Genomic DNA, 24687 nt, shown 5'->3' with positions numbered 1-24687 from the left:
GACACTTTTTTTCCAATGTAAATATACATTTTATTTTTCTATTTCAATGTACATTAAAAGCATCTTGTAAGCAATACTGAATTATCCATCACCAAACCTTGACCTTTTTTTTCTTCCCTTTTTCAGATGAAAAGGCCCAATTCCTCTACTTTTACCTGGTCATAGCAACGCTGAACACGGCCAGTCTCTGTATGCTGGGTCACGTGATCTTCTTGCTGTGCCAAGCCGAGCCGGGCTTATCCTGCATCCTTCAGAAGAGCAAGGCGCCCCGGGCCTTCAACAGAAAGCATCTAGCACTGTAAGTGGCTTCCTTTGCTTTTATATTAGATGTCTTGGTGTTTTAGGTCAGTTTTCAATAGTTTAATTAAATGTAATAAAGGTTAAGTGGTGAGGACTGAAGAGCAATTTTAAAAATGACCTTTTAAACCTGAAAAAAATGGTTCCTCTACTGTAGGTCAGAGTAGAAAGTTTTGTTTAAAATTGATAAGAGAAAAAGAATAATGACTATTAGAAATTATTCTCAAACCTGAATAAAATGCAAAAATAAAGAAATTATCAATGAGGATAATGAATTCAAAATTAATTCTAAACCTCAATTAAATTTGAAAAAATAAAGAAATTATTAAATTTTTAGAACAAGATTAAAAAGACTAAGTAAGAAAAAACCGATGATAATTATTAAGTTTAATAATGAAAGTTAATTATTCGATGACAAGAGGAAAATAGAAATGTACTATGGCAGAATTATTATATTTATTTTTTTTTTAAACTTACATAAAGATATCAATATCTAGTAGACTTAAAAAGGGACGAATTGGGAAACATTTTGTGTTATCATGAATCATTATTGTTTTTAAAATTATTATTATTATTTATCACAGTTCAAATGATTTTTCTCTAAATACAATAATCAAATTCATTTAAATGATAACGTAAAATCTCCAATAAACACTGTTATGCTTTATTCCCTAACAAAGTAAAAATTCCACTTTATTTACATATGAAAATATAAAAAAAAAAATAGAACAAAAGACTCAAATGAAAAAATTAAAAACAAATTCCTGATCTGTTCCAGGTTTCGTCAAAGGTTAAGTATCTTTGCCATGATGGCCATCTGCTGGTTCACAGAAGTACTTTCTCTGAAGATCCCTCCCAAGGAGGCATGGTAAGGTCGCACCACATTTCCAAAAACGCAGTCATATATAGCCTATCTATCTATATATATATATATGTGTATATATATATATATATATATATATATATATATATATATATATATATATATATATATATATATATATATATATATATATACGAGGTCCATTCAAAAAGTATCCGACCTTGGTCCATAGAGGAAAAAAATTGTACATTTGAAATTTGCTTATTCAATCACCATCAAAGTACTCCCCTTGGGAGTACACACACTTTTCCCACCGGTGCTGCCACTGCTGGTAACACCTCTGAAATGTTGACATTGGGATGCTGTAAAGCTCTCCTGTCGTTTTTCTCATAATTTCCTCTCTCGACTCAAAACGCTTCCCTTTCAGGGTTGTTTTCAGTTTAGGGAACAGCCAGAAGTCACAAGGTGCCATGTCTGGAGAGTAGGGAGGATTCCAAACAAGTAGAGTGTTGTTTTTGGCCAGATAAGCTTGGATCAAGAGGGCAGAATGAGCAGGTGCATTGTCATGGTGCAGTTGCCAGTTTCACGCCGCCCATATTTCTGATCCTGTGCTTATTCCTACTTCTTCAGTAATTTCATTGATGGTCATACGACAGTCGTCCTCCTCCTCCACTATTCGACGAACATCTTCAACGAATCCTTTGTTTCTGCTGGTCTATGGCCTGCCTGACCGTTGCTTGCTCTTAACTGAGGTTTGTCCTTGCTTGAAGCAATTATACTACTCCTTTATCTGTGTTATTCCCATGGCTCCATCGCCAAAGGCTCGCTGAATCTTCTGGATAGTTTGCATTTGTATATCACCAAGCTTGTAGCAGAATTTAATGCAGTAGCGCTGCTCGATGCGCTCCGACATGTTGTGTAAGGACGAAAATCCGACGAGCTTGTGCTGGATTTCTGAACTCTAGCCCTCACAGGCAGGTACTGCCACACACTAGAGCTTTTAAAATTTACACGCATGCACAGTAAGAGTGCTGTCAGCTCCCACAAAACTAATTAGCTTATTGGTGAATTATTTGTCCTTTTATGAACCAAGGTCGGATACTTTTTGAATGGACCTCGTATATATATATATATATATATATATATATATATATATATATATATATATATATATATATATATATATATATATATATGTATATATATATATATATATAAACACACACACACACACACACACACATATATATATATATATATATATATATATATATATATATATATATATATATATATATATATATATATGTATAAATATAAACACACACACACACACACACACACATATATATATATATATATATATATATATATATATATATATATATATATATATATATATATATATATATATATATATATATAACATATATGCTGTACATATATATACAGTATATGAATATATGTATATATATATATATATATATATATATATATATATATATATATATATATATATATATATATATATATATATATATATATATATATATATATATATATATATATATATCCCACCATATGACTTTTTCCTCTAATGGGGGTGACTAATCAAGCGATTCTTGCAAACCGTTTCTTCGTTTCCATTATATTCAACATTGACAAATCGCTTCCAGTAATTTATTCACACGCTCCATTCTATACTTCTACAAACATTCATCTTCTCTTTCAAATATTTTATGAGTTGTATCCATATAAATCCTGAAATGATTTTGGGAAAAAGTAGTACATGAGGAAACTGAATGTTTACTTTGTATCTATTCTGTTTAAAGCAGATTTACTGAACCTGATTAGAGCATCTGAAACTCATCATGACGGATGTCTAATCTCTGCTTTGTTAAACAATTGTCCCAAACTATTTGATATAAATCAATTTCGATGAAAAGCATAATTAATTACCATCCAATCTCAGTTTGTATTCCCTTTGATATGATTATATAGTTTTTTTCATTCATGCATCACCTTCTCCATGTAAAGTAATAACACGTAGTTCTTTTTCGCAAATTCGTATCATCGGTCTGGGGTTTCTCATGTTTAATCCCTCACATAGTGTGTAACTCCCGGTTTCAAAGGATATTCAAATTGCATCTCTGAAATTACAAGAGTATACAAAATTCATGGGTGGATTATGAAGAGATGTTCTTTGAATATCATCGGGGTACTTGAAATCATTAATAACATATGAAGTATACGATGCATACATATGCAGTACAATTAATCTAAGTCCTAAACACGCATCTTACGAAGACATAAATACTTGCAGGGTGGTCACTGATATCCTAAACACTCTCCAAGGAGTCATCGTGTTCATCATCTTCATGGTGAGCAAACAGAAAAGGCAGCTAGTGCAAGCGGGTATGAAAAAGATATTCAGAAGGACTCTTCAGAAACTCAACAGCAACATGACTGAGGAATCCGATGTGGCAGATACTCCAGAGACCTCCAAAGACACCACAGGCAGCACAGAGCAGTCAGCCAAGGAAATGGCAAGTGTACCAGCGGGGACTCAACACTCCGGTTCTAACCAGAATAACCCTTCGCTTCTGGAAGCTCAAGAAAATAGCTCAGCCTATGGGACCAGCAGTGGCGTAGTTAATGTTGGTTACCAGCATGACGAGGAGACGACAGGTGTCGATGGGTCTAATAATATGAAAGAAAAAGATACCAATGTGTAGAACTTGAAGCCTTTCATAGACATGCCCGGTTTTCTTTTTTCTAAGTGCTGTTGCGTTTTGTGCCAAAGTAGAGACTCCTTAGTGAAGATTATTACAAGATCCCAGGTACACTATAAATAGAAACGTCAAGGGAAAATAAGTAAGTGGTTGAATAAGTTCATAGATATGCCCATTTTTGTTTTAAGTGCTTTTGATATCGTGCCAAATTGAAACTCCTTGGTAGAGTGTAATACAAGATCCCAGATGTAGAATGTAGATGCAGAAATTTAGACGTCAAGGAGAAAATAATTAAGTGCTTAAATAATGAACTGTGATGTCCATGAAGTATTGACCAACCTATGTCTACATCCTCATGGTGATAGTGACACTTAAAATGTGTTAATAATATGATTGAAAAGGGCGTTGAAAACATATCTCTAGATCTTACCTAAGTGGTATATTTTGTAATGTGATAGAATGTTAGCTTATTTTCCATCAAATCTAAAAGACTTTTTAAATATCGATTTCAGTTTTTCTCAAATATTTTGACAAAGATATCTTTTATGGATACTCAAATATTATATCTACTGATAATATTTTACATCTTCGGCATCAGAAAAAGTAAGACATCTTTTATGCCCAGTGATTTAGAGGTTTGGGCACAGATTCGTGAATTAGAGTTATTTCCCCTTGAGCATATGGTCATTAAAAATTAACCCTAAAAGCTGTGGAAGTAGACCGTGAAGGGTCAGTGCCCTTGTATGTCGTAAAGGAAGGATCTTTCATATGATACACTGCCACAAGGATCACGTTACTAAATGTAGTGCAAGAGCCAGCAGGAAGTAATGAAACTCATTAGTATATGACGCTTTCGTGTGCATTATATAAACTTCTTCAGGGTGCAGTGCAAGTTACCAACAATTTCCTGGTACGTGTGATCGAACCAAGAAATACGTGTCTATCTTTTTTTTTTCCATAACCGAGGTTAATATTTGCTTCAGATAAAGCTGACTTTTTCCCAGTATTGGTAATGTACTAAAAGGACAAAAACCTTCCTGACTCGGACTTACCAAATGAAAGGAGTTCCATCCTATTCTTCAGATTTAGTTTCACTCCTTGAAAAATATCCATCTGATGACAGGATTAACAAATGGAGGTATACATGGATGTTTCCAATTATATATGAATTAAGGCATTATACTAAAAGTTTCATATATAAAGACAGGATAATAAACAGTACAAATGTTTGGTTGTGTAAATAAGCTCCTTCATCAAATAGATATTAAGATACACTATTTATGTTTACTTGTTTCTGAATGCTAATTGGTAAGCAGTTGTGTCAAAGATGCCAAAGCCAAAGCTGTTTTGGTCGCGAATCAGTAAGTAATAATTTCATGTTGTAAAATTGAAAATGGCTCTGGAAAAAAAATATATAAAAACATTGCTTATAGTTGAATGCTTTAAATGGTGATCGTATTGCAAAATTATAATCTGGACTATTTTAGTCGCGTGTGTAACAAGAAACCATGTTTGCGCTATTGATGTGTTGTTTATTCATGTGTCATGATACTTCTATCTTTTAAACCACCCATGTTCCAACAGAGCAGTCTAATGATATGTCAAGAGAAAAGAAATCTATTATCAAAGGGAGAGGTAGATAATCAAATAGAATTTGATTAATTATATCAGTTTTGAGGTCACATCGAAATTTGACATCTGGTGGTTGCCTATTGGAAACGTCCCTGCTTGGTGATCTGCTGGACTTGAGTCTCGCACAAAGCTTGATAGTTTCTTGTAGAGTCTGCAGCCTCACCATCCTTGTGAGCTGAGGTTGGAGGGTTTGGAGGGCATCTTGATTTACCAGCTGAGTCATCAACAGCCATTGCCTGTCCCTCCCTGGCTCTAGCTTGGGTGGAGAGGGTGGTTGAATGCTGATCATATTCATATATGGTCAGTCTCTAGGGTATTGTTACTATCCCTTGCCTCGGACATTCATTATTGGCCTTTAAACCTTCTAAAAACCTGAGATAACTTAAATACACAAACACTCACATAAGACTTTGGTCACCAGAAAGTTTTTTATGAGTTATTCCTTGTCATGAGGCTATCCAGGGATAGCCAACAACGGCCCTCCAGAGACACCAATAAAATAGGTCCAAACAATTTTGCAAGGTGGGAATGCTAAACTTCAGCAAATGCTCGAAAACCGCTTAACCCACAATATTCCGGACAATAAGCATAAAAATGGTTGTTCTATTAATGAGATGCTCTTTGCAGACTTTACTCCTACACTTTTACGGTTGTCACTTAAATAGAAATGCTCTTGTCGAAAATGGGTTAATGGTGAGTCGGTTCTGCACTGTAAAATTTACATTCATTTCAATCGTTTTTTTTTTTATAAAGTGATTCGTATAAATTTCTTTAGATATCAGGAGTATTAGCTTTCCTATTTGTTCAATCGTTTAGCCCTCGTGATGATGAAATAGCCAAACCCCAGACATGAATAAGGACATGTCTGAGGCCTTTGTCCTGCAGTGGACTAGAAACAGCTGCATTTGTTAATGGTGGCCCTCAAATATTATTGTTACAGAACGAAGATTAACCTTAACTCTGCTCTCCTCTTTAAATTTTTGTTTTGGTCCATTTTGAGATTACAAACCCTCACGACAGACTTCAAATTTCGATGGCAATCTTTTAATTGAAAGGTTAAATTCATTCAGCAATGTTAAGTAAATTAATTTGCAAGAGATCTAAATAGAAATGGATCAATGCATAGGTGTCCAACTAAAACAAAATAAATGTTTTGATTTTGGTAAGCAGGAAAAATGTTGCACTATTTGAACAATCACTAATTGATTATTTATTATTCTCTCTCTCTCTCTCTCTCTCTCTCTCTCTCTCTCTCTCTCTCTCTCTCTCTCTCTCTCTCTCTCTCATATCAACAAGTGTTATATTGTTAAATCCACTACTAACACTGAGATTTAATATGATGCATTACATAAAAAGAGACTTTTACTCCTCTGAAAAATGTTTCTACCTTACATTACCGGATACATTGTAGTGCCTCTTAACACTCACCTAACAGCAAAACTTCTGCAAACAATTAAGCACTCTGTAGCTCCATTATCTTTGACGTCATGAAATAAAAACGGAATGAGAAAAAGCAACATGCATTGTTGAGAGGTTAATTGTCCCCTTGCAAAATGCATTACAGAGGGAAATAAGGAAATACATACAGAGAGAGAGAGAGAGAGAGAGAGAGAGAGAGAGAGAGAGAGAGAGAGAGAGAGAGAGAGAGATGCAAATAAAACGAACTTGCAGAAAGAGAAGAAAAGGGATGGTAAGATGAACAAATGAAGGAACATAGATATTTCAAAATAGTCATATGTTGAACACCAACGACCGAAAGATTCGCCGCGTAAGTCACCTTGGAAAGTCAAGTGGGCAGAAGACTGGTGACTGAGAGAACTTAATTTTGATGAAAAGAAAAGTGTTCTTGAATCTTTATTCATTTAGATTTATTGCCTCCGCCAAGGAGATTATGCTTACACCCCTGTTTTTTATTTTTTTCTCTCTCTCTCTTACCAGCCTAACTCAAAAACTTATTGATGAATTTAGATGAAATTTTCAGTAGAAATTGGCTAACTTATAAGCAATTAGATTTTGGTGGTAATTCGGATCAAAGATTTTCATCATACAGTAGATTCCTTCAGGGTCAACATATGAAAGAGGGAAAGCTTGGTCCGTAGACTTGAGTAAAATATTGACAATCTTCATTGACGGAGGTCTGAAATCTGAGATTGCTCTTTCTACTTGTTGGAAATGCATTGTGAAAGTGAAAGGAACGTTCATGTATTCATAATACCTAAACTTAACTGAAAACAATATACTGTAGTGCTGATGATGAGTTTGGTATTGCAGGAATAGAATTAAAAGTCATTTTCTGAGTAGTAATATAAATGAGTTAGGAATTCTTCAGAATTAGAATGTTTCTTAATTAAGATTATGTAATTTCTTAATTGAATATTAATGATTCTATTTTTGTAATATCTATCATTACTGTTATCATAGCCAATATAATTACTTTTTCCAAAGAGTTTGTGGAGGGTAATACTGCTGTCAGTACACCCCTTGCGGTACACTGTAGGCTTTTAATTACACCTTCCACTCACCCTTCCAACCTATCTCAATTTTTCCTTCCTATAGCAACAGCTGAAAGGCCTCCCCGGGTCCAGCGCTGGGTCAAATGGGCCAAATTCCATATGTTTCTTAGTGAAGGTTCGGCTTTTTGTTCAGTTTGTCTCTTTGATTGCCGAATGAAGCAAAACATATTATTATTATTATTATTATTATTATTATTATTATTATTATTATTATTATTATTATTATTATTATTATTATTATTATTATTATTATTATTATTATTGTCGGGACTGTTCTTTTTATTTTCATCTTTTTATTTTTTATCTTTACTAACCTGGTAGTTGTTGGTATTATTATCATTTTCATCATTATCATTACAATTAACGTAAATAAAGGTAGATAAAGAAACAACTGAACATATAAGTAACGTGAGACTATCACATAGGATGGCTGATTATGAATGCAGATGAATCAACAAAATTAAGAAGCAAGAAAGGCATCGGGAGCATTACAGAAGTCTTGGGAAAGAGGATTACCAAGGAAGATGGGATTCAAGTCACCAAACAGTCATTTTGCAGAAGCAAGCTTATAAAAAAGATGAGAAAATAGATGGCACATTTGATGTAAAATATCAGAAAATTGTGTTTGTTGCAAAATATGTTGACTGTAATTGTTGAAGGAATTATAATGTTTCGGTTGTCGAGAGCAACACGTTTGCTAATGAAATAGAGAGAGTCAACACTTGGGAATTTCCAGTAAGAGATGTCGATGGCATATAAGCACATCTAATCTAGGGACACAGTATCTTATTGGAAAAGTCCCTGCCTACTGATCTGCTGGACTGGAGTTCGAGCTCTAGCTCGATAGTTCTTGTAGTGTCTGCAACCTCACCATGTGAATGAGCTAAAGACTGGGTGCCCGGTAGGAGGCACCTATGGATCTACCTGTCGAGTCATCGGCAGCCATTGCTTGGTCCTCCCTGGTCTTAGCTTGGGTGGAGAGGGGTTTCAGCGCTGAACATTTGTATATATAGTCAGTCTCTATGGCATTGTCCTGCTAGGATATTGTCACTCTCCCATGCCTTTACTATGCATGAGAGACCTTTAAATAGACAGTTCTTGGCAGTGTAAGAGAGTTAAATCAGAATTTTTTATGGATGCAATGATGCAGTGAAGTTTTTGCTATAAGGTTCATGCTATGCTAGGCTTATAAAAATTCCTCCATATTCAAATGTAACCTGAAGAGGCTGTTGAGACGTACAGAATTCGTGTCTAGCCGCAGTGCCAGACCAAAGGGCGCAATGTGAAATATAATTTTGTTACCTTCGTAATGCTACTTTCCAATGCAAGTCATTAAATTTAAAAAAAAAAAAAAAACTTCACATCATTCATTCATGAAATTTCAAGAACCTTGCATGTACTTGCACCATGAAAGTAATTTTTTTTTTACTTTAAATTATTACTTTGTGTACCATAAACGGTAGAGATAAGTACTGCTAGAAATATATACGTTCTGAGAACATTACACTCATGATATTGTACCAACCGTGTGTCACACGATCGTACATAGTAATGAAATTTCATTTTTTGTATGTATTATGCTTGTATCTTTGCTCTCCCCTCGCACTGATAAGAACCTGAAATAACATGTCTGTTTTTCTCACCGTTAACTGTTAACCGGTGAGCTTGTCGGTTGAACATGAAATTGCCTGTTAAGTTTTGTATGCCCTTTTTGCCTGGGGTTTATGTATATATAAATGGATGTTCTGTAATAAAGTTGCTTTCATCCTGCCTTTGAGTCACAACCTTCTCTCGGCCCGTCACATTGGTGACCCCAGAAGTCGACTCGCTCCTCCCGCCTTCCATCCCCCCTCGCCCCTCCGTCATTGGTACTATGGCGGACTACACGGAAGTTGGCGCCGCCCCATTGAAACTTTCGTTGTTCGCCAGCGGAGAGGCGTTTGCTTGGTTTCAGCACGCAGAAGTCCAGTTCCGCATCAAGGGCGTAACTCACTCAACCACCAAAGCGGATTATGTTCTCGTGGCGATACCCGAGGACACCTCCCCGGAAATATCCGACTGGCTTTGTGAACAAGGAGACAACCCAATAGCGTATGACGCCCTCAAAACATACCTTCTGCAGCAGTACTCGCCGTAGCCAGCCGCCCATATAGCAAAGCTTTTTCATCTCTCTCAACAACCGTTGAGGGACCAAAGGGCTTCGCTCACCCTCAGGGAAATGACCAGTATTGCTCACCTGCAACCTGCCGCAGACGGCTCTCCTCGTGAGGTGAACTTACTTCGTGCCCTTTGGATACGCCGTTTACCCAAACCTGTACGTGCTGCCATACCCGATGTCGATAGTTTACCCATAAAGGACTTGATGACCAAAGCCAACGCCCTTATGGACAGCCACTTCACGACCTTCAAGACCTTCATCAACGCCTCCACTCCTGACAAAGAGGACGCCTATTCAACGTCAACCGAAGCTGACGTTAATGCCGAAGGACATACACACCTACCCCGTGATGTGCCGAAGCGGCGACAAAGCCACCCATCACCCACCACTTGCTCGCACCCCAATCAATGACTTCTAAAGCCACTTACTGCCTCCCATCGGCCGCAATTTTGCTACTATCACTATAAATTCGGTGCAACTGCGAAGAAATGTGCCAAGGATTGTCAGTGGCCAAAAAATGTGTAAGTAGGCCATCGCTCGTGGCAGTGGCCTCCCTTGTTTCTAATCCCTTCCTTTTTACATGATGCAGGAACGGGTGTGTGATTTTTGGTAGACACGGGTGCTTGTCGTTTTCTTTTGCCAAGGGAACTCTTCAGGACACGACGGATCTGCGATACCCACCTACGGTTACGAGAACCTCACATTAACGTTTGGAAACGGTAAATTTAATTGAAAGTTTCTCGTTGCTGACGTCACATTGCCAATCCTCGGTGCGGATTTCCTCTCTCATGTCCACCTTCTGGTCGATGTTGCCCACCGACGATTGGTCAACGCAGACTCGCACTCGTCGACGCCTCTTCAACCCGCCCCCTCCAACCTCGCTCTCCACATCAGCGCACCCACAGATGCCTACGCCCACCTCCTCACGTCGTACCCGGAAGTTTTCCGTCCAGAATTTCGGCAAACGCCCACGGCTCCTGCCAAGCACGGTATTTATCACCATATCAAGAAAACGGGACCCCCAGTCTTCGCAAAATTCAGACATCTGGCATTGGAATGATTGGCACCCACCAAACAGACGTTCGCCGAAATGGAGGAAATGGGCTTTTGGCATAAGGCCTCCAGCCCATGGTCGTCACCTTACACATTGTTCTGATGAAAGACGGCTCCCTCCGTCCGTGCGGGGATTACAGACGCCTGAACATGCAAACAGAACCGGATCATTACTCCTTCCCAAACATCGCCGATGTGACCTCCTACCTGCACAAAGCGAAGGTTTTCTCCACGCTCGACCTCCTGAAGGGGTATTATCAGGTGCCTATGAACCCAGAAGACATCCCCAAGACCGCCATCACCACTCCGTTTGGTACATACACCTTCAATTACTCCTGTTTTGACCTTTGTAATGCTGGGGCCACTTTTCAACGTCTCATGGATGGCATCTAAGGGGACCTCCCCTTCTGTGTATGCTATATGGACGACATACTTGTGTTCTCTTCCTCAAAAGAGGAACACCTCTGTCACCTGCACATCGTGCTCGACCGCCTGCAACAAAATGGCCTTGTAGTCCGGTACGACAAGTGTATATTTGGCGCCAATGAAGTGTCGTTCTTAGGGCACCGCATCACTCCTGAAGGAGTCCATCCCCTCCCAGAGAAGGTAGCTGCCATTCAGAATTTCCCCACGCCCTCGACCGTCAAAGCTCTGCAGGAATTCTTGGGCATGATCAACTATTATCACCGTTTTCTGCCAACCATTGCCGCCACTGTTGCTCCCCTCTATGCCTCCCTCAAGGGCAAGCCAAAGGACCTGAAGTTGGGTCCCCTTCAAGAAGCGGCTTTCTGCAATGCAAAGAAGGCCCTATCAACCGATGCAGCTCTCACTTTTCTTATCCCACATGCCTTTCTCCTTCTCTCCACCGATGCCAGCGACGTTGCCATTGGTGCAGTAGTCGAACAGGTGGTCAACGGCTTGCCCCCCCCCCATTGGTCTTCAGCAGCATAAAACTGTCTAAGGTAGAATCAGGTTATTCTCCCTTCGATCGCGAATTGCTGGCGGTGCACTTGGCTTTCCGTCACTTTCGCCATTTCTTAGAAGGTACACCTTTTGTCATTCGCACAGACCACATGCCTCTGGTGCATGCCTTCACTCGACAGTCTAAAGCTTGGTCCGCCCGTCAACGACAACATCGCTCTGCTGTGGCTGAATACAATTGCACCCTTCAACACATCCCTGGGAAAATGAATCCCGTTGCCGATGCCCTGTCAAGAAACACATTGGCTGCCGTTCAACTGGGATTGGATTATAACGCCTTGGCTGAAGCCCAACGACAGGATCCAGAGTATCAAGCATGTAGGACATCCGGCACATCCCTCTGTTGGGAAGACATCGCCCCAATGACTCCAACACCACCCTCCTCTGTGACGTCAGTACTGGTAAACCGCAAACTTGAATTCCTGCTCCCATGCTCTGACATGTGTTTGATTTCATTCACGACCTTTCACATCCCTCGTGCCGTTCTACTGCACAGCTGCTAAAGACGAAGTTCATTTGGCATAGCATTTTTAAGGATGCTAAGGATTGGGTCTGCGTCTGTACTTCTTGCCAAACTTCCAAAGTACATAGACACACGGATTCAGGAGTAGGCACCTTTCCTCAACCTCAGCGTCGTTTCGCCCACATTCACGTCGATGTTTTAAACTCTCTACCCACATCACAAGGACATCGTTACCTGTTTACCGTCATCGACCGCTCCACATATTGGCCTGAAGCCTTTCCCATGGAAACCGCAATGTCCGCCTTATGTACATCTACCTTACTCTCAGGATGAATTGCAAGATTTGGTATCCCTGAGGATATTACTTCTGACAGGGGTACCACTTTAACCTCTCAATTGTGGACATCATCGGCAAATCTCCTGGGCATCACCCTACATCAGACAACTGCCTACAACCCCGCTGCCAATGAAATGGTTGAACGTTTTCATCGCAGACTCAAAGCAGCTTTGATGTCCTGCTTCAAAGATTCCAACTGGTTTACTCAGCTTCCCTGGGTCCTCCTGGGACTAAGGACCACTCCTAAAGACGCCCTCGACGTCTCGGCAGCTGAAATAGTGTATGGCGACCCATTATTCGTCCCTGCCGAATTTTTTCCTTCTACAGCCTCCTCCGACGATCTCCAGTGCATACATCACATCGTGGGAAAATTTACTCCATGCCGCCAGACTTATAAGCCTCCAGTGAAGCATCACATACCGACAGACTTGCACTCTGCAATACATGTCTTTCTACGCAACGACACTAGCAAGCCACCGCTAACGCCCCCTCACATGGACTCTTTCCTTGCGATCCGACGCAGTCCGAAAGCATTCCTACTAAACATTCGTGGCAAAGAAGACTGGGTCTCCCTTCATCGTCTAAAACCTGCTTATCTCCTGCCAGATGAACCACCTACAGTTCGCCTCTCTAGATCAGGGCGTCCCATTTAACATGTACAGTATGTTATTTCTAGGGGGGGGGGAGCCATATACCAACCGTGTGTCACACCATCATACATAGTAATGAAATTTCATTTTTTGTATGTATTATGCTTCTATCTTCGCTCTCCCCTCGCACTGATAGGAACCTGAAATAACATGTCTGTTTTTCTCACCGTTAACTGTTAACTGGTGAGCTTGTCGGTTGAACATGAAATTGCCTGTTATGTTTATGTATATATAAACGGATGTTCTGTAATAAAGTTTACTCAATTGCTTTCATCTTGCCTTTGAGTCACAACCTTCTCTCGCCCCGTCACAATATCCTTTGCAAAATAGCGGATTTGACTTGCGTCTCTTTTCCCAGCAATAAGTTTCAAATCCATGTGGAGTGTGTATGCGTGGCATTCCATTGGTAATGCATGCATTGTATTTTGACATCTTGCATAAATGCATCTGTTGCAACAGAACTCAAATTTGATTATAGAAAAAAAAAAATAAAGGGATGCAATGTATGACGGAGATTTGCTTATTTGAATCTTAAGTTAGGTTTTTCCTTATCACTATCATAGATGCAGCCAAGATAAGGGTTTAAAGGTTTAAGGTTTAAAGGCCACCATGAACGGCAGAGGCAAGGGACAGTGACAATGCCCTAGCAGGACAATGTTATAAAGACTGACCATATATACATTCGATCAGCGCCCAAGCCTCCTCTGTCCCCAAGCAAGAACCAGGGAGGATCAGGAAATGGCTTTTGATGACTCAGCAGGTAGACCTATAAGCTCCCCCTAACCGCCCATCCTTAGCTCACAAAGATGGTGAAGTTACTGACAGTACAAGAAACTATCGAGCATGAGCATAACTCGAACCCCAGTCCGGCAGATTGCCAGGCAGGGACGTGTCTAAAGTTTTGGGGAGGGTGAAGTAAGTAATTGTGGCAAATAATGAAAATAGAATTATATAAATACAACATAATTTGCAATTCTTTAGAATTCTGGTTTTTCGCTTTGTTATACAGAATATGTATGCCTAAAAAAATAGTGATGATTGTGAAAATAGGTAAATCTAGCCTTTTTTTTAACAGACATATTTTAAGATTGATTTAGTGAAGTGTTCATTTCTAAATACAAAGTAAACAATGTAGCTTCTAATGTTAATTTGACTTGATGAAGACACTGCAAAATGGGATTTTCGAAACATGTCATCACTGACATTTCCTTGTTCAACAACGCCGGTATTTCATGATCCTCGATAATCATAGTTTTCTCTTCACGTGGAGCACTGCAGGCATTACTAAAGGATATTTCCAAAGCCCTATTTGACAAATAGATGCTTCCACTTCTTAGCCTTGTGTGTAACTAAGAGTTTTCCCCCTTAGTTGCATCTCATCGACAAAAATGGCCTCCCCGGTCGGGGCGCCAAGAAACATGAACCAAATTCCCTAAACACACCCGATGTGACAGATGACAAGTTGGATGACACGTGACTAATTAATTGCGCATTTTTCATTGACCTCTTATTGTATGTTTCCGTTATTCCTTTTCTCCTTGCTTTGAAACATCCCAGCTTGGCAATCTGCTGGACTGGAGTTCGAGTTCCGCTCAAGCTCGATAACTTCTTGCACTATCTACATCCTTACCATACTTGTGACCTAGGGATGGGCGTCGGGGGAGCCTATAGGTCTACTTGCTGAGTCATCAGCAGAAAAATGCCTGGCCCTCTCTGGACCTAGCTTGTATGGAGAGGAGCCTTTGGCGCTGATCATATGTACTGTATATATGATCAGTCATGAGGCCATTGTGACTTTCCCTTGCCTTCAGTATCACTCATTTGGTTCTCAGCAAATTATTAGTACTTTTCCACCTTGACTGTGACCCTACATAGTCAACTCTTCCTCTCCTACCATCTTGTGACTCACGGGTGGGGCTAATATTCTGCATTCAATTCAATATTTTTATTTGTAATAAATTAAACTTTTTCTCATTTTATCTTATATGGAAAAAATCACCTGAGAAAAACATTAGTGGCAACATAAACCTTGAATAAAGTTAAAACCTTCGGTGATGCATAATCATTAATATTGTGGGAGAACCTTTTGAAAAAGAGATGCTCTTGGAATGAAGGCGTTGCTTGGGTGTGCTTTGCAAGGGGAAGGGAGACGAGCCTCCTTCCGTCAGGGGAGGGGAGAGACTGGAGGATGGTCTCCTTGCTTCTTGATTGCTCGGCCGTTGGCAGTCTAATGAAAGCATTATCTGAGCGATATGCGATATTCACTACCACAATTTACCGTCTATCATCTTCTCCGCTTCCAAGACAAGGCAAGGAGATGGGGTCGATTTTGATAAGCGAGAAAGAGAAGGATGGGCAAAAATACTTTAATATAATAGGAAATTTTGTAATATCTGGTGGAAATGAATTTTAAGGTAAGCCTCAAGTTTGGTTAGGTCTCTGGTTATACTTTAAGTTGATTTCTGAATAGGCATATAACTTTTCTCCTAAAATACTTAAAACATTTTTTTTTTGTAAGAATTTTAATTGTATTTCTCAGTTTAATTCCTGTATAAATAAATGTGTATATGAATTTATATCATCATCACAATCTGCTGTTGCTAATCCAATGTAGCACGATGGTCTCAGACATGTCTTTCCACTTCCGTCTGTTTATGTCGTCTCTATGCCAGTCTATACCAGGAAATTTTCTTAGTTCGTCAATCCATCGTCCTGCCCATGTCCATTTCTCTTTCTTACATGTTGTTTGATTATTATTATTATTATTATTATTATTATTATTATTATTATTATTATTATTATTAGCTAAGCTACTACCCTTGTTAGAAAATCAGGATATTTTAAGCCTAAGGGCTCCAACAGAGAAGAATAGATCAGAGAGGAAAGGAAATGAGGAAATAAACTACAATAGAAGTAATGAACAATTAAATTTAAATATTTTAGGAACAATAACAACATTGAAATAAATCTTTTATATACCTAACCTATAAAAGAATTAAAAAAGAGGAATTGAAATAGGATAGAATAATGTGCCCAAATGTACCCTAAAGCAAGAAAACTCCACCCCAAACAGTGCAAGACCATGGCACAGAGGCTATGGCACTACCCAAGATTAGTCTCTTCTACCCTTGCCAAAAGGAAAGTATCCAAAGAACTATTACATTCTAGTAAACAACCTCTTAAGCGAAGAATTGATAGGTAATTTCAGTGTTATCAGGTGTATGAGGACAGAGGAGAATGTGGAAAGAATAGGCCAGATTATTCGGTATATGTGAAGGCAAAATGAAAATAAGATGTAACCAGAGAAAGGGATCCAATGTAGTACTGTCTGGCCAGTCAAAGAACCCAATAACTCTCTAGCGGCAGTATTTCAACGGGTGGCTGGTGCCCTAGCCAACCTACTACCTGCATTACTTTGGTCTCATATCCATTTTGTTCTTTTTTCTGTCTCTTAGTGTTAATCCCATCATTCATCTTACCATAGATCATTGGGCTGTAACTAACTTATCTTCTAAGCTTTAGGGTTGTGGTGGCCAATGCGATAACGTCCTTGACTGGTGAACACCAGACTGGTGTTCGAGTCCTGCTCAAACTCGTTAGTTCCTTTGGTTGCTGCAACCTCTCCATCCTTGGTCCTAGCTTGGGTGGATTAGGGGCTTGGACGCTGATCATATGTTCAGTCTCTAGGGCATTGTCCTGCTTGATAGGGCAATGTCACTGTCTCTTGCCTCTGCCATTCATGAGAGACATAAACCTTTTAAACCTTTAGTAAGGCTCCAGGTCTCTGATGCTCAAGTTAATACTGGTAGGACCATCTGCTTAAATCGTGGCCACCGATTAAATACTTTTCCTTCTTGAGAAAGTGGCATTTGACTTTTCATAACCCCTATTTGTTTAACAAAAGCTCTCCATCCCATGCTTATCCTTCATTTGATTTTGGTCTCATGTCCTGAGGAAAACAGTTAATGCAATGCATATATATATATATATATATATATATATATATATATATATATATATATATATATATATATATATATATATATATATGTATATATATATATACTATATATATATATATATATATGTGTGTGTGTGTGTGTGTGTGTGTGTGTGTGTGTAATGCATATATAAGGGTAAATAGAAACTCGGAAGATGGAATAAATGATATGATTAATTTTAAAAAGGGCCGAGGAGTAAATATAAATGCTGATGGAAAAGAAGAAGATACAAGTCAGAATAAGTCAAGCAAGAAAGACAGCTGGATGTTTGCAAAAGAATTGCATATGAAATTAGAAATGTTTGAAATTATTGTCAAACTAACGCTTCTCTGTGGAAGTGAATTGAGGATGTTGGATTCAAGTGAAATAAAAAGGGTTGAAATCGTTAAGAGGAAATGTTTGCATAACATGTGTGGTGTGATAGGAAGTGATAGGATGATAAATGATGAATCATAGTATCTTTAAGCGGTTCGGTCGTGTTAGAAAACTATAGACGACATAAGGTTGGTGAAGAGAGTATTTGATTCAACAGTGCTATGATATATGCAGAGAGAAATTCCTAGGAAGAGTTACATGGTGTGATAAACACATTGGAGAGGAAGGGCCAGATATCTAGGAAGCAAGAGACACCGGGCAAGATAGGGGTGAGCGGTGCAGTGCATCAAGATTGGGGTGAGTGGTGCAGTGCATCAAGATAGGGGTGAGTGGTGCAGTGCATCAAGATTGGGGTGAGTGGTGCAGTGCATCAAGATAGGGGTGAGTGGTGCAGTGCATAAAGATTGGGGTGAGTGGTGCAGTGCATCAAGATAGGGGTGAGTGGTGCAGTGCATCAAGATTGGAGTGAGTGGTGCAGCGCATGCAGGTGGGCTCGATATACTCCTGATGAGCCTTCTGTGGATGTGTATGAGGTGAGCAATGCTATGGACGCTTTACGGCTTTGGACGTCCATTTTTCATTCAGCAGTTGAAGATCGAATGTGGCAGTGAATGTGTTTTGTTTTCTGCGTGTGTGTGTGTGTGTGTGTGTGTAATTTCTTCAAAAAGGCAAAGGGATGATAAATTCATCCCAAAATGTTTCATACTCCTCAAGTATGAAAAGTGTATCAGTCACTACTGTGTTGTTTGTTGTTTGTTCTCTGATGCCATTCTTATTTATGTGTGGATATACAGTACATATACATAGTCAACCATTACCTGTTATCTGTAGCAAAGATGGTTTCGTGGAGAAAGTGACATCTTAGTCACTGCCACATCCTTAAACGAATTGCTGAATCAGGGAAAAGTTCCCTTTGAAAGAAAAAATAATCGCAAAAGCCACTACGTGCACCTACACTTAAGTCTTAACAGCAGCACATTGAACAACAGTCCGCCACTTACCTCAATCTCTGAGGCATCAAGGCTATTAAGAGCCCTCCTTTACAATTCCTTTTCAACTTCATGTATCCAAGTTCAAACTATTTTTTTCCTTTTCTTCCTTAACTATTTTCACCATCTTAATTGCCCTCCATTATTTACGTATGACTAAACCATCTCAAAACACTCTTACCTGATACTATTTTTAACATTTTTTAGGTATTTGTACACTTTATGATCATCATCATCATCTCCTCCTACGCCAATTGACCCAAAGGGCCTCGGATAGATTTCGCCAGTCGTCTCTATCTTGAGCTTTTAATTCAGTACATCTCTATTCATCATCCACTTCACCCTTCATAGTCCTAAACCATGTAGGCCTGGGTCTTCCAACTCTTCTAGTACCTTGTGAAGCCCAAGGCACTGGAGCAATCTCTCTTATAGTTTCATTTATAATCTTGTCCTACCATTTAACTCCCAATGTTCTTCTGAGGGCTTTGTTCTCAAATCTACAAAATCTGTTGGATATTGTTTCATTGTCATACCACGACTCGTGTCCATACAGTAACACCAATCTCATTAAACTGATATATTGCCTAATTTTTATATGTAATTTCGGGCGATTTGATTTCCAAATTTTACTTAACCTAGCCATTGCCTTATTTCTTTTTTTTTTTTTTTTTTTTAATCTTTCATTAAACTCCAATTCTGCTGTAAATATCCTGTATTAGCGAAATCATAGTTCCTGAAAAAATTTAAATGTTTCTCCTTCCAATGATATTTCATCTTCCATTGCATATTCCGATCTCATCATATCTGTCTTTCTTCAATTTATCCTGAGCCCAACCTCATATGATACTTCATGCATTCTGGTAAGCAGGTTTTGCAAGTCCTTTGGTGTTCTGCTAAGGACAGCGTCATCAGCATACTCTAGGTCAGCTAATATCCTGATACCAATCCAGTCCAATCCTTCTCCACCATCCCCAACTGTTCTATGCATTACAAAATCCATGTTGAAGATAAGCAACATACAGTATGTGACAACATATTCCCTTGAAGTACTCCACTTTTCACTGGAACTTCATGCGATAGGACTCCAAATCTATATATATATATATATATATATATATATATATATATATATATATATATATATATATATATATATATATATATATACATATATATATATATGTATATATATATATATATATATATATATATATATATATATATATATATATATATATATATATATATATATATTGAATACTAATTTAGTATCCTCTGATGAGCCAAATAATGCCCTATCAAAATGTTTCTGGAGTGTTGCGTTATGTACCACGGAAGAATATATTAAAATTGGGGGTGAATTGAACGATGGGCATCGGAGACATCTGTCCCTAAGATCTATAAAAAGGTCCCTATTAGATTTCCATAAAATCTTATGGAGGAACTGGAAAATTACCGAGGAATAATTCCTAGATTAATGAAAAGATTCGAAATTCATGGCAAGGTTGTGGTTTCACCGCATTTGTAAGATGTGTACATGAATGACACCGTGATTAATTATTTTTGTTCGGTCACAAACAAAAAGCTTTCACAAAATAAAATATAAGAAAAAAACAGTTTATAAAGAGCACAGTAAATTATATGTCAGAATGAAGAAAAACCAAAGTCTGATGTAAAACAGTAATTATGGGGAAACGAAAACTTTAAAAATAAGAAAAAAAATGAAAAGGGTTTAGAAGAAGTAGAAGAAAAAGAAGAAGAAGAATAAATGGAAATCAGAAGAGGATATAAAGATTCAATCGTATTTAATCTGTATTGCATCTGAAGACACTCCCTGGAGGATTGGGGTTACCTGAGGAGGTAGAGGGGGGGGGTGAGGGAGTCCCAAGTCAGATTCTATGAATAAAGCGAATTGGCAAAGTTGAGTCTGGGTCAAGTTCCGACAAAGTTCCCTTCCTTGGAATGACCAATCTTGGGGTTCGAAATCAGAGAGAGAGAGAGAGACAGACGGACAGACAGACAGACAGACAGACAGAGAGAGAGAGAGAGAGAGAGAGAGAGAGGGGGTCGGGTAAAGACAGAAGCCGTTGAAAGATTGTCCCAACCCAAGGCTTAAAATTAGTTTGAAATGCGGGTTCTCTCTCTCTCTCTCTTTTATATATATATATATATATATATATATATATATATATATATATATATATATATATATATATATATATATATACATATCTTATATATATAGTGTATCCATGTACATACACATATATACTATACTATATGTATATGTATACACACGCACACACACACACACACACACACACACACACATATATATATATATATATATATATATATATATATATATATATATATATATATATATATATATATATATATATATACAGTATGTTTGTGTATGTACGCGTACGCATGTGTACTCTAAATTATTGTTAATTGACTTTATTCTTACTAAAACTAATACTCCCACCACACATTCCAGTCACTTTGCATTGTCTCCCCTCTGAAGAAACATGTGTGTGTTGCTAGCTACGAACACATGCATTTTTTTCACAGACGAGAACGTTTTTCTATAATGCATAAATACCTCCAAAGAAAGCTGACATCAGCAAAATTCTCATGCTTTTAAAGGCCATTTGTATCATGGAATTAAGACCCCGTTTGATTTCACAGACAACGTAATTATTATGAAACGCCTTGAGTATAATTAAATGCTAATTAGTCACTGGGAGGAATATTATAGTGTCATTAAGTGAAAGGGGAGAATAAGAGGCAACGCTGGATTAAATGTAGGATGGAATTGCTGTCAGTGTCTGATGCTACACCACACAAGGGGGAAAATACTTCCAAGTTTGTTTTAACAGAATCGAGAATAATTTTATGTTTATTTTTTCCCTTTTCTCTTTGACAATAGACTTATTTTTTAGTTGTGATGATAGATTTTATTAATCAAGTAATCCATTATTTAGATCCTATTTCACTTTTCTTTTATTTGAATTCAACGATTTGCCTTTAAACTTACCTGTTGGTGTTGACACGACTTTTTATGAAACAAGCAATCGGTTATTCATATTACGGTATGCCAATGGGAGACATTAATATCTCTTTTCTACAAAAATAGTAAAAAATACCATTAAAGGTCTAAAGGCTGCCCATGAATGGCAGAGGCAATGTCCTAAAGATCAACCATATATATACATGAACATTATGACCAAGACCCCTCTCCACCCAAGCTAGATCCAGGAAGGCCCAGGCAATGGCTAGTAATGACTCAGCAGGCAAACCCCATCATCGCCATCCTTAGCTCACAAAGACGGTGAGGTTTCACACACTATTATATTAGCAGCTAATTTACAACCATAAGAGAAAAGCAGGATGCTATAAGCCCAAGGGCTCCAACAGAGAAAAATACCCCTGTGAGAAAAGGCAATAAGGAAGCAGATAGATTAGTGTACCCTCAAGCAAGAGAACTCTAACACAAGACAGTGGAAGGCCATGGTATAAAGGCTATGGCACTACCCAAGACTAGAGACCAATGGTTTGATTTTGGAGTGCCCTTTTCCAAGAAGAGCTGCTTGCCATGGCTAAAGAGTCTCTTCTACCCTTACCAAGCGGGAACTAGAAACTAATGGGCTTATGTGGGGCTCGAACTCTCGTCTAACATATTGCTATACAGATATGTTTCCAATAGGCCACTACAATACATTTAGCTGAAAGAAGCTGTCACGCCTAGTGGAAAGCTTTCCAGCACCCGTCAAGTCACCAATTCTCATCGTTTGCTCAGTGAAGATCTCTTTTCCCGTGACTCGATAACTGATCTTTTTCCTCTTCTGCCAAGTGTTGGAATTCTATTCCTGCCTCTGTTTTCCTTTGTGTTTTAGTGACAGATTCTCAATTCTATTTATGAAAAATCCTATAAAGATATTACAAACAGTCAGTGAAATATCTTTCTTCGCTTTCCAGGATCTGCTTAAAAATGATTACTTTTGTCTAAAAGCTATGAGTTCATCTCAGAGATTTTTGAGAGAAAGAAGCACAATTGAAAAGACCAACCTTCAAAGAAAATCTTCCATTAAGAAATTTGGGCAGAACCAAAACTGTTGAAGATTTTCCTTCAAAATATTAAAATAATGTCTACAGATATTCAAAATATATCAAGTACGTTTTAGGTAATCCACATTCGATTTAAACAAAAACCCAATGCTGTGAAACTCCCTTTCACTGTCTGTCCAATAGCCATAATACTGAGATTATGGAGAAACCACCCTTTAGTGTCTCGGCCGCAAAGACGTGTTCTGTATACACACTTCGAGGAAATCACCAGAATAAATGGAATATGCTGAAAGGCCAACATTCGCAAGACCACAACAGTATTTCCAATTCTCTGCTGTTCACCCAGACCGCACCAAGAACGTCCGAGATGGAAAGCAGACGCGATGTTCAAATATTCTCTTTGTAAACGCAAACTTCTTCTTCTCCTCTTAGCCTGAGACGTCGACTCCACTGACCCACTTTCAGAGCTAGTGACAGAAAGCGGCCATTCACCCATGTTGACTTATTCCACGAGAAACGAATCCTTGAGGGATCCGCCCTCAACGATGGAGGAAAACGAGAATTGCATGTAATTACCGGAACATCATGTATAGGAGCTTTATTAGAACACATTTTATGTAATTAAATCACATATACGAGACTTCATGGTGTAGGTATATATGAAGAGCACGCATTGGATTGCATGATTCTGAGAGCATCTATATTTTCGAAGTTATAAACTTATAAAGCCCATTTTATATTTGATTAAAGAGAAAAAAAAAAAGATTATCTAGGAAATGGAAAACGTTTTCTGTTAAACTCCCCTATATAAAAGCATAAAGTGTCTGGCTATATATATATATATATATATATATATATTTCCGGTCACACTAAGCTCTTCCCGTCCCTCAGGTAGAGGGAAGAAGGAGTAGTCATACCCTGGTGAGAGGTGGATGCATGTGTGTGCAAGTGTGCATATCTATCAAAATAGTTAGCCGTCCTTTTTTGGCGGGTTGCGTACACTAGTGATGTGAATAACTACTCTTATTTTCAAGAATGCTTCTGATATGGACAATTTTTTCTGTTATTGATCCTTGGTATCATAATATCTGTTATTGTAACTGAATCCCATTTCTTCTTATTATGTTCATTACAAAGCAATTTAACCATTGATTCACATTTGTGCATTTGTGTTTCCGAGGTCTGATCAAATGAACGTTCTGAAATAAAAGGGGAAAATTAATTCTAAAATATTGTTTAGGGATTTCGGTACCTCAGGAGGGAGACAGCCATGAATTTTGGCTGAAAAAAAAAAAGAAAAAAAAAGAGAAAAGGCAGGAAAAGGGTATTATTAAAAAAGGAAAAACACTACTATAATCCTCTGTTCAAGGATCACAGTAGCAGGTATATGCTCATAATCACGTCATGAATTCAATATTCTCTCTCTCTCTCTCTCTCTCTCTCTCTCTCTCTCTCTCTCTCTCTCTCCAAAAGATATTTTACAAGCGGAATTTAAAAGTATAATTCAAAACATGTTTCTTATAACCCCATAACCACAACTTGAATTCAGTTTTTTCTCTCTCTCTCTCTCTCTCCTCTCTCTCTCTCTCTCTCTCTCCAGAAGATATTT

The 24687-nt window shown here is 38.2% G+C and overlaps 1 protein-coding gene across 1 annotated transcript in view; it reads left to right on the top strand.

The window, feature by feature from the left end:
- The window catches only part of LOC137622915 (probable G-protein coupled receptor Mth-like 1), a 30322-nt gene extending 25254 nt beyond the window's left edge, over nt 1–5068 (top strand). The window contains exons 7-9 of the mRNA XM_068353476.1: nt 127–298; nt 1076–1165; nt 3444–5068. Coding sequence (XP_068209577.1) covers nt 127–298; nt 1076–1165; nt 3444–3855 — 674 coding nt within the window. The 3' untranslated portion in view covers nt 3856–5068. The remainder of the gene's footprint in view (nt 1–126; nt 299–1075; nt 1166–3443) is intronic.
- Nucleotides 5069–24687: the final 19619 nt, after the last annotated feature.

This window comes from Palaemon carinicauda, chromosome 30 (genome assembly GCF_036898095.1).
Source record: "Palaemon carinicauda isolate YSFRI2023 chromosome 30, ASM3689809v2, whole genome shotgun sequence".
NCBI classification, from domain to species: domain Eukaryota; kingdom Metazoa; phylum Arthropoda; class Malacostraca; order Decapoda; family Palaemonidae; genus Palaemon; species Palaemon carinicauda.
Note: the sequence above shows the minus strand (reverse complement) of the source record. Positions and strands in the feature narration are given on the sequence as shown.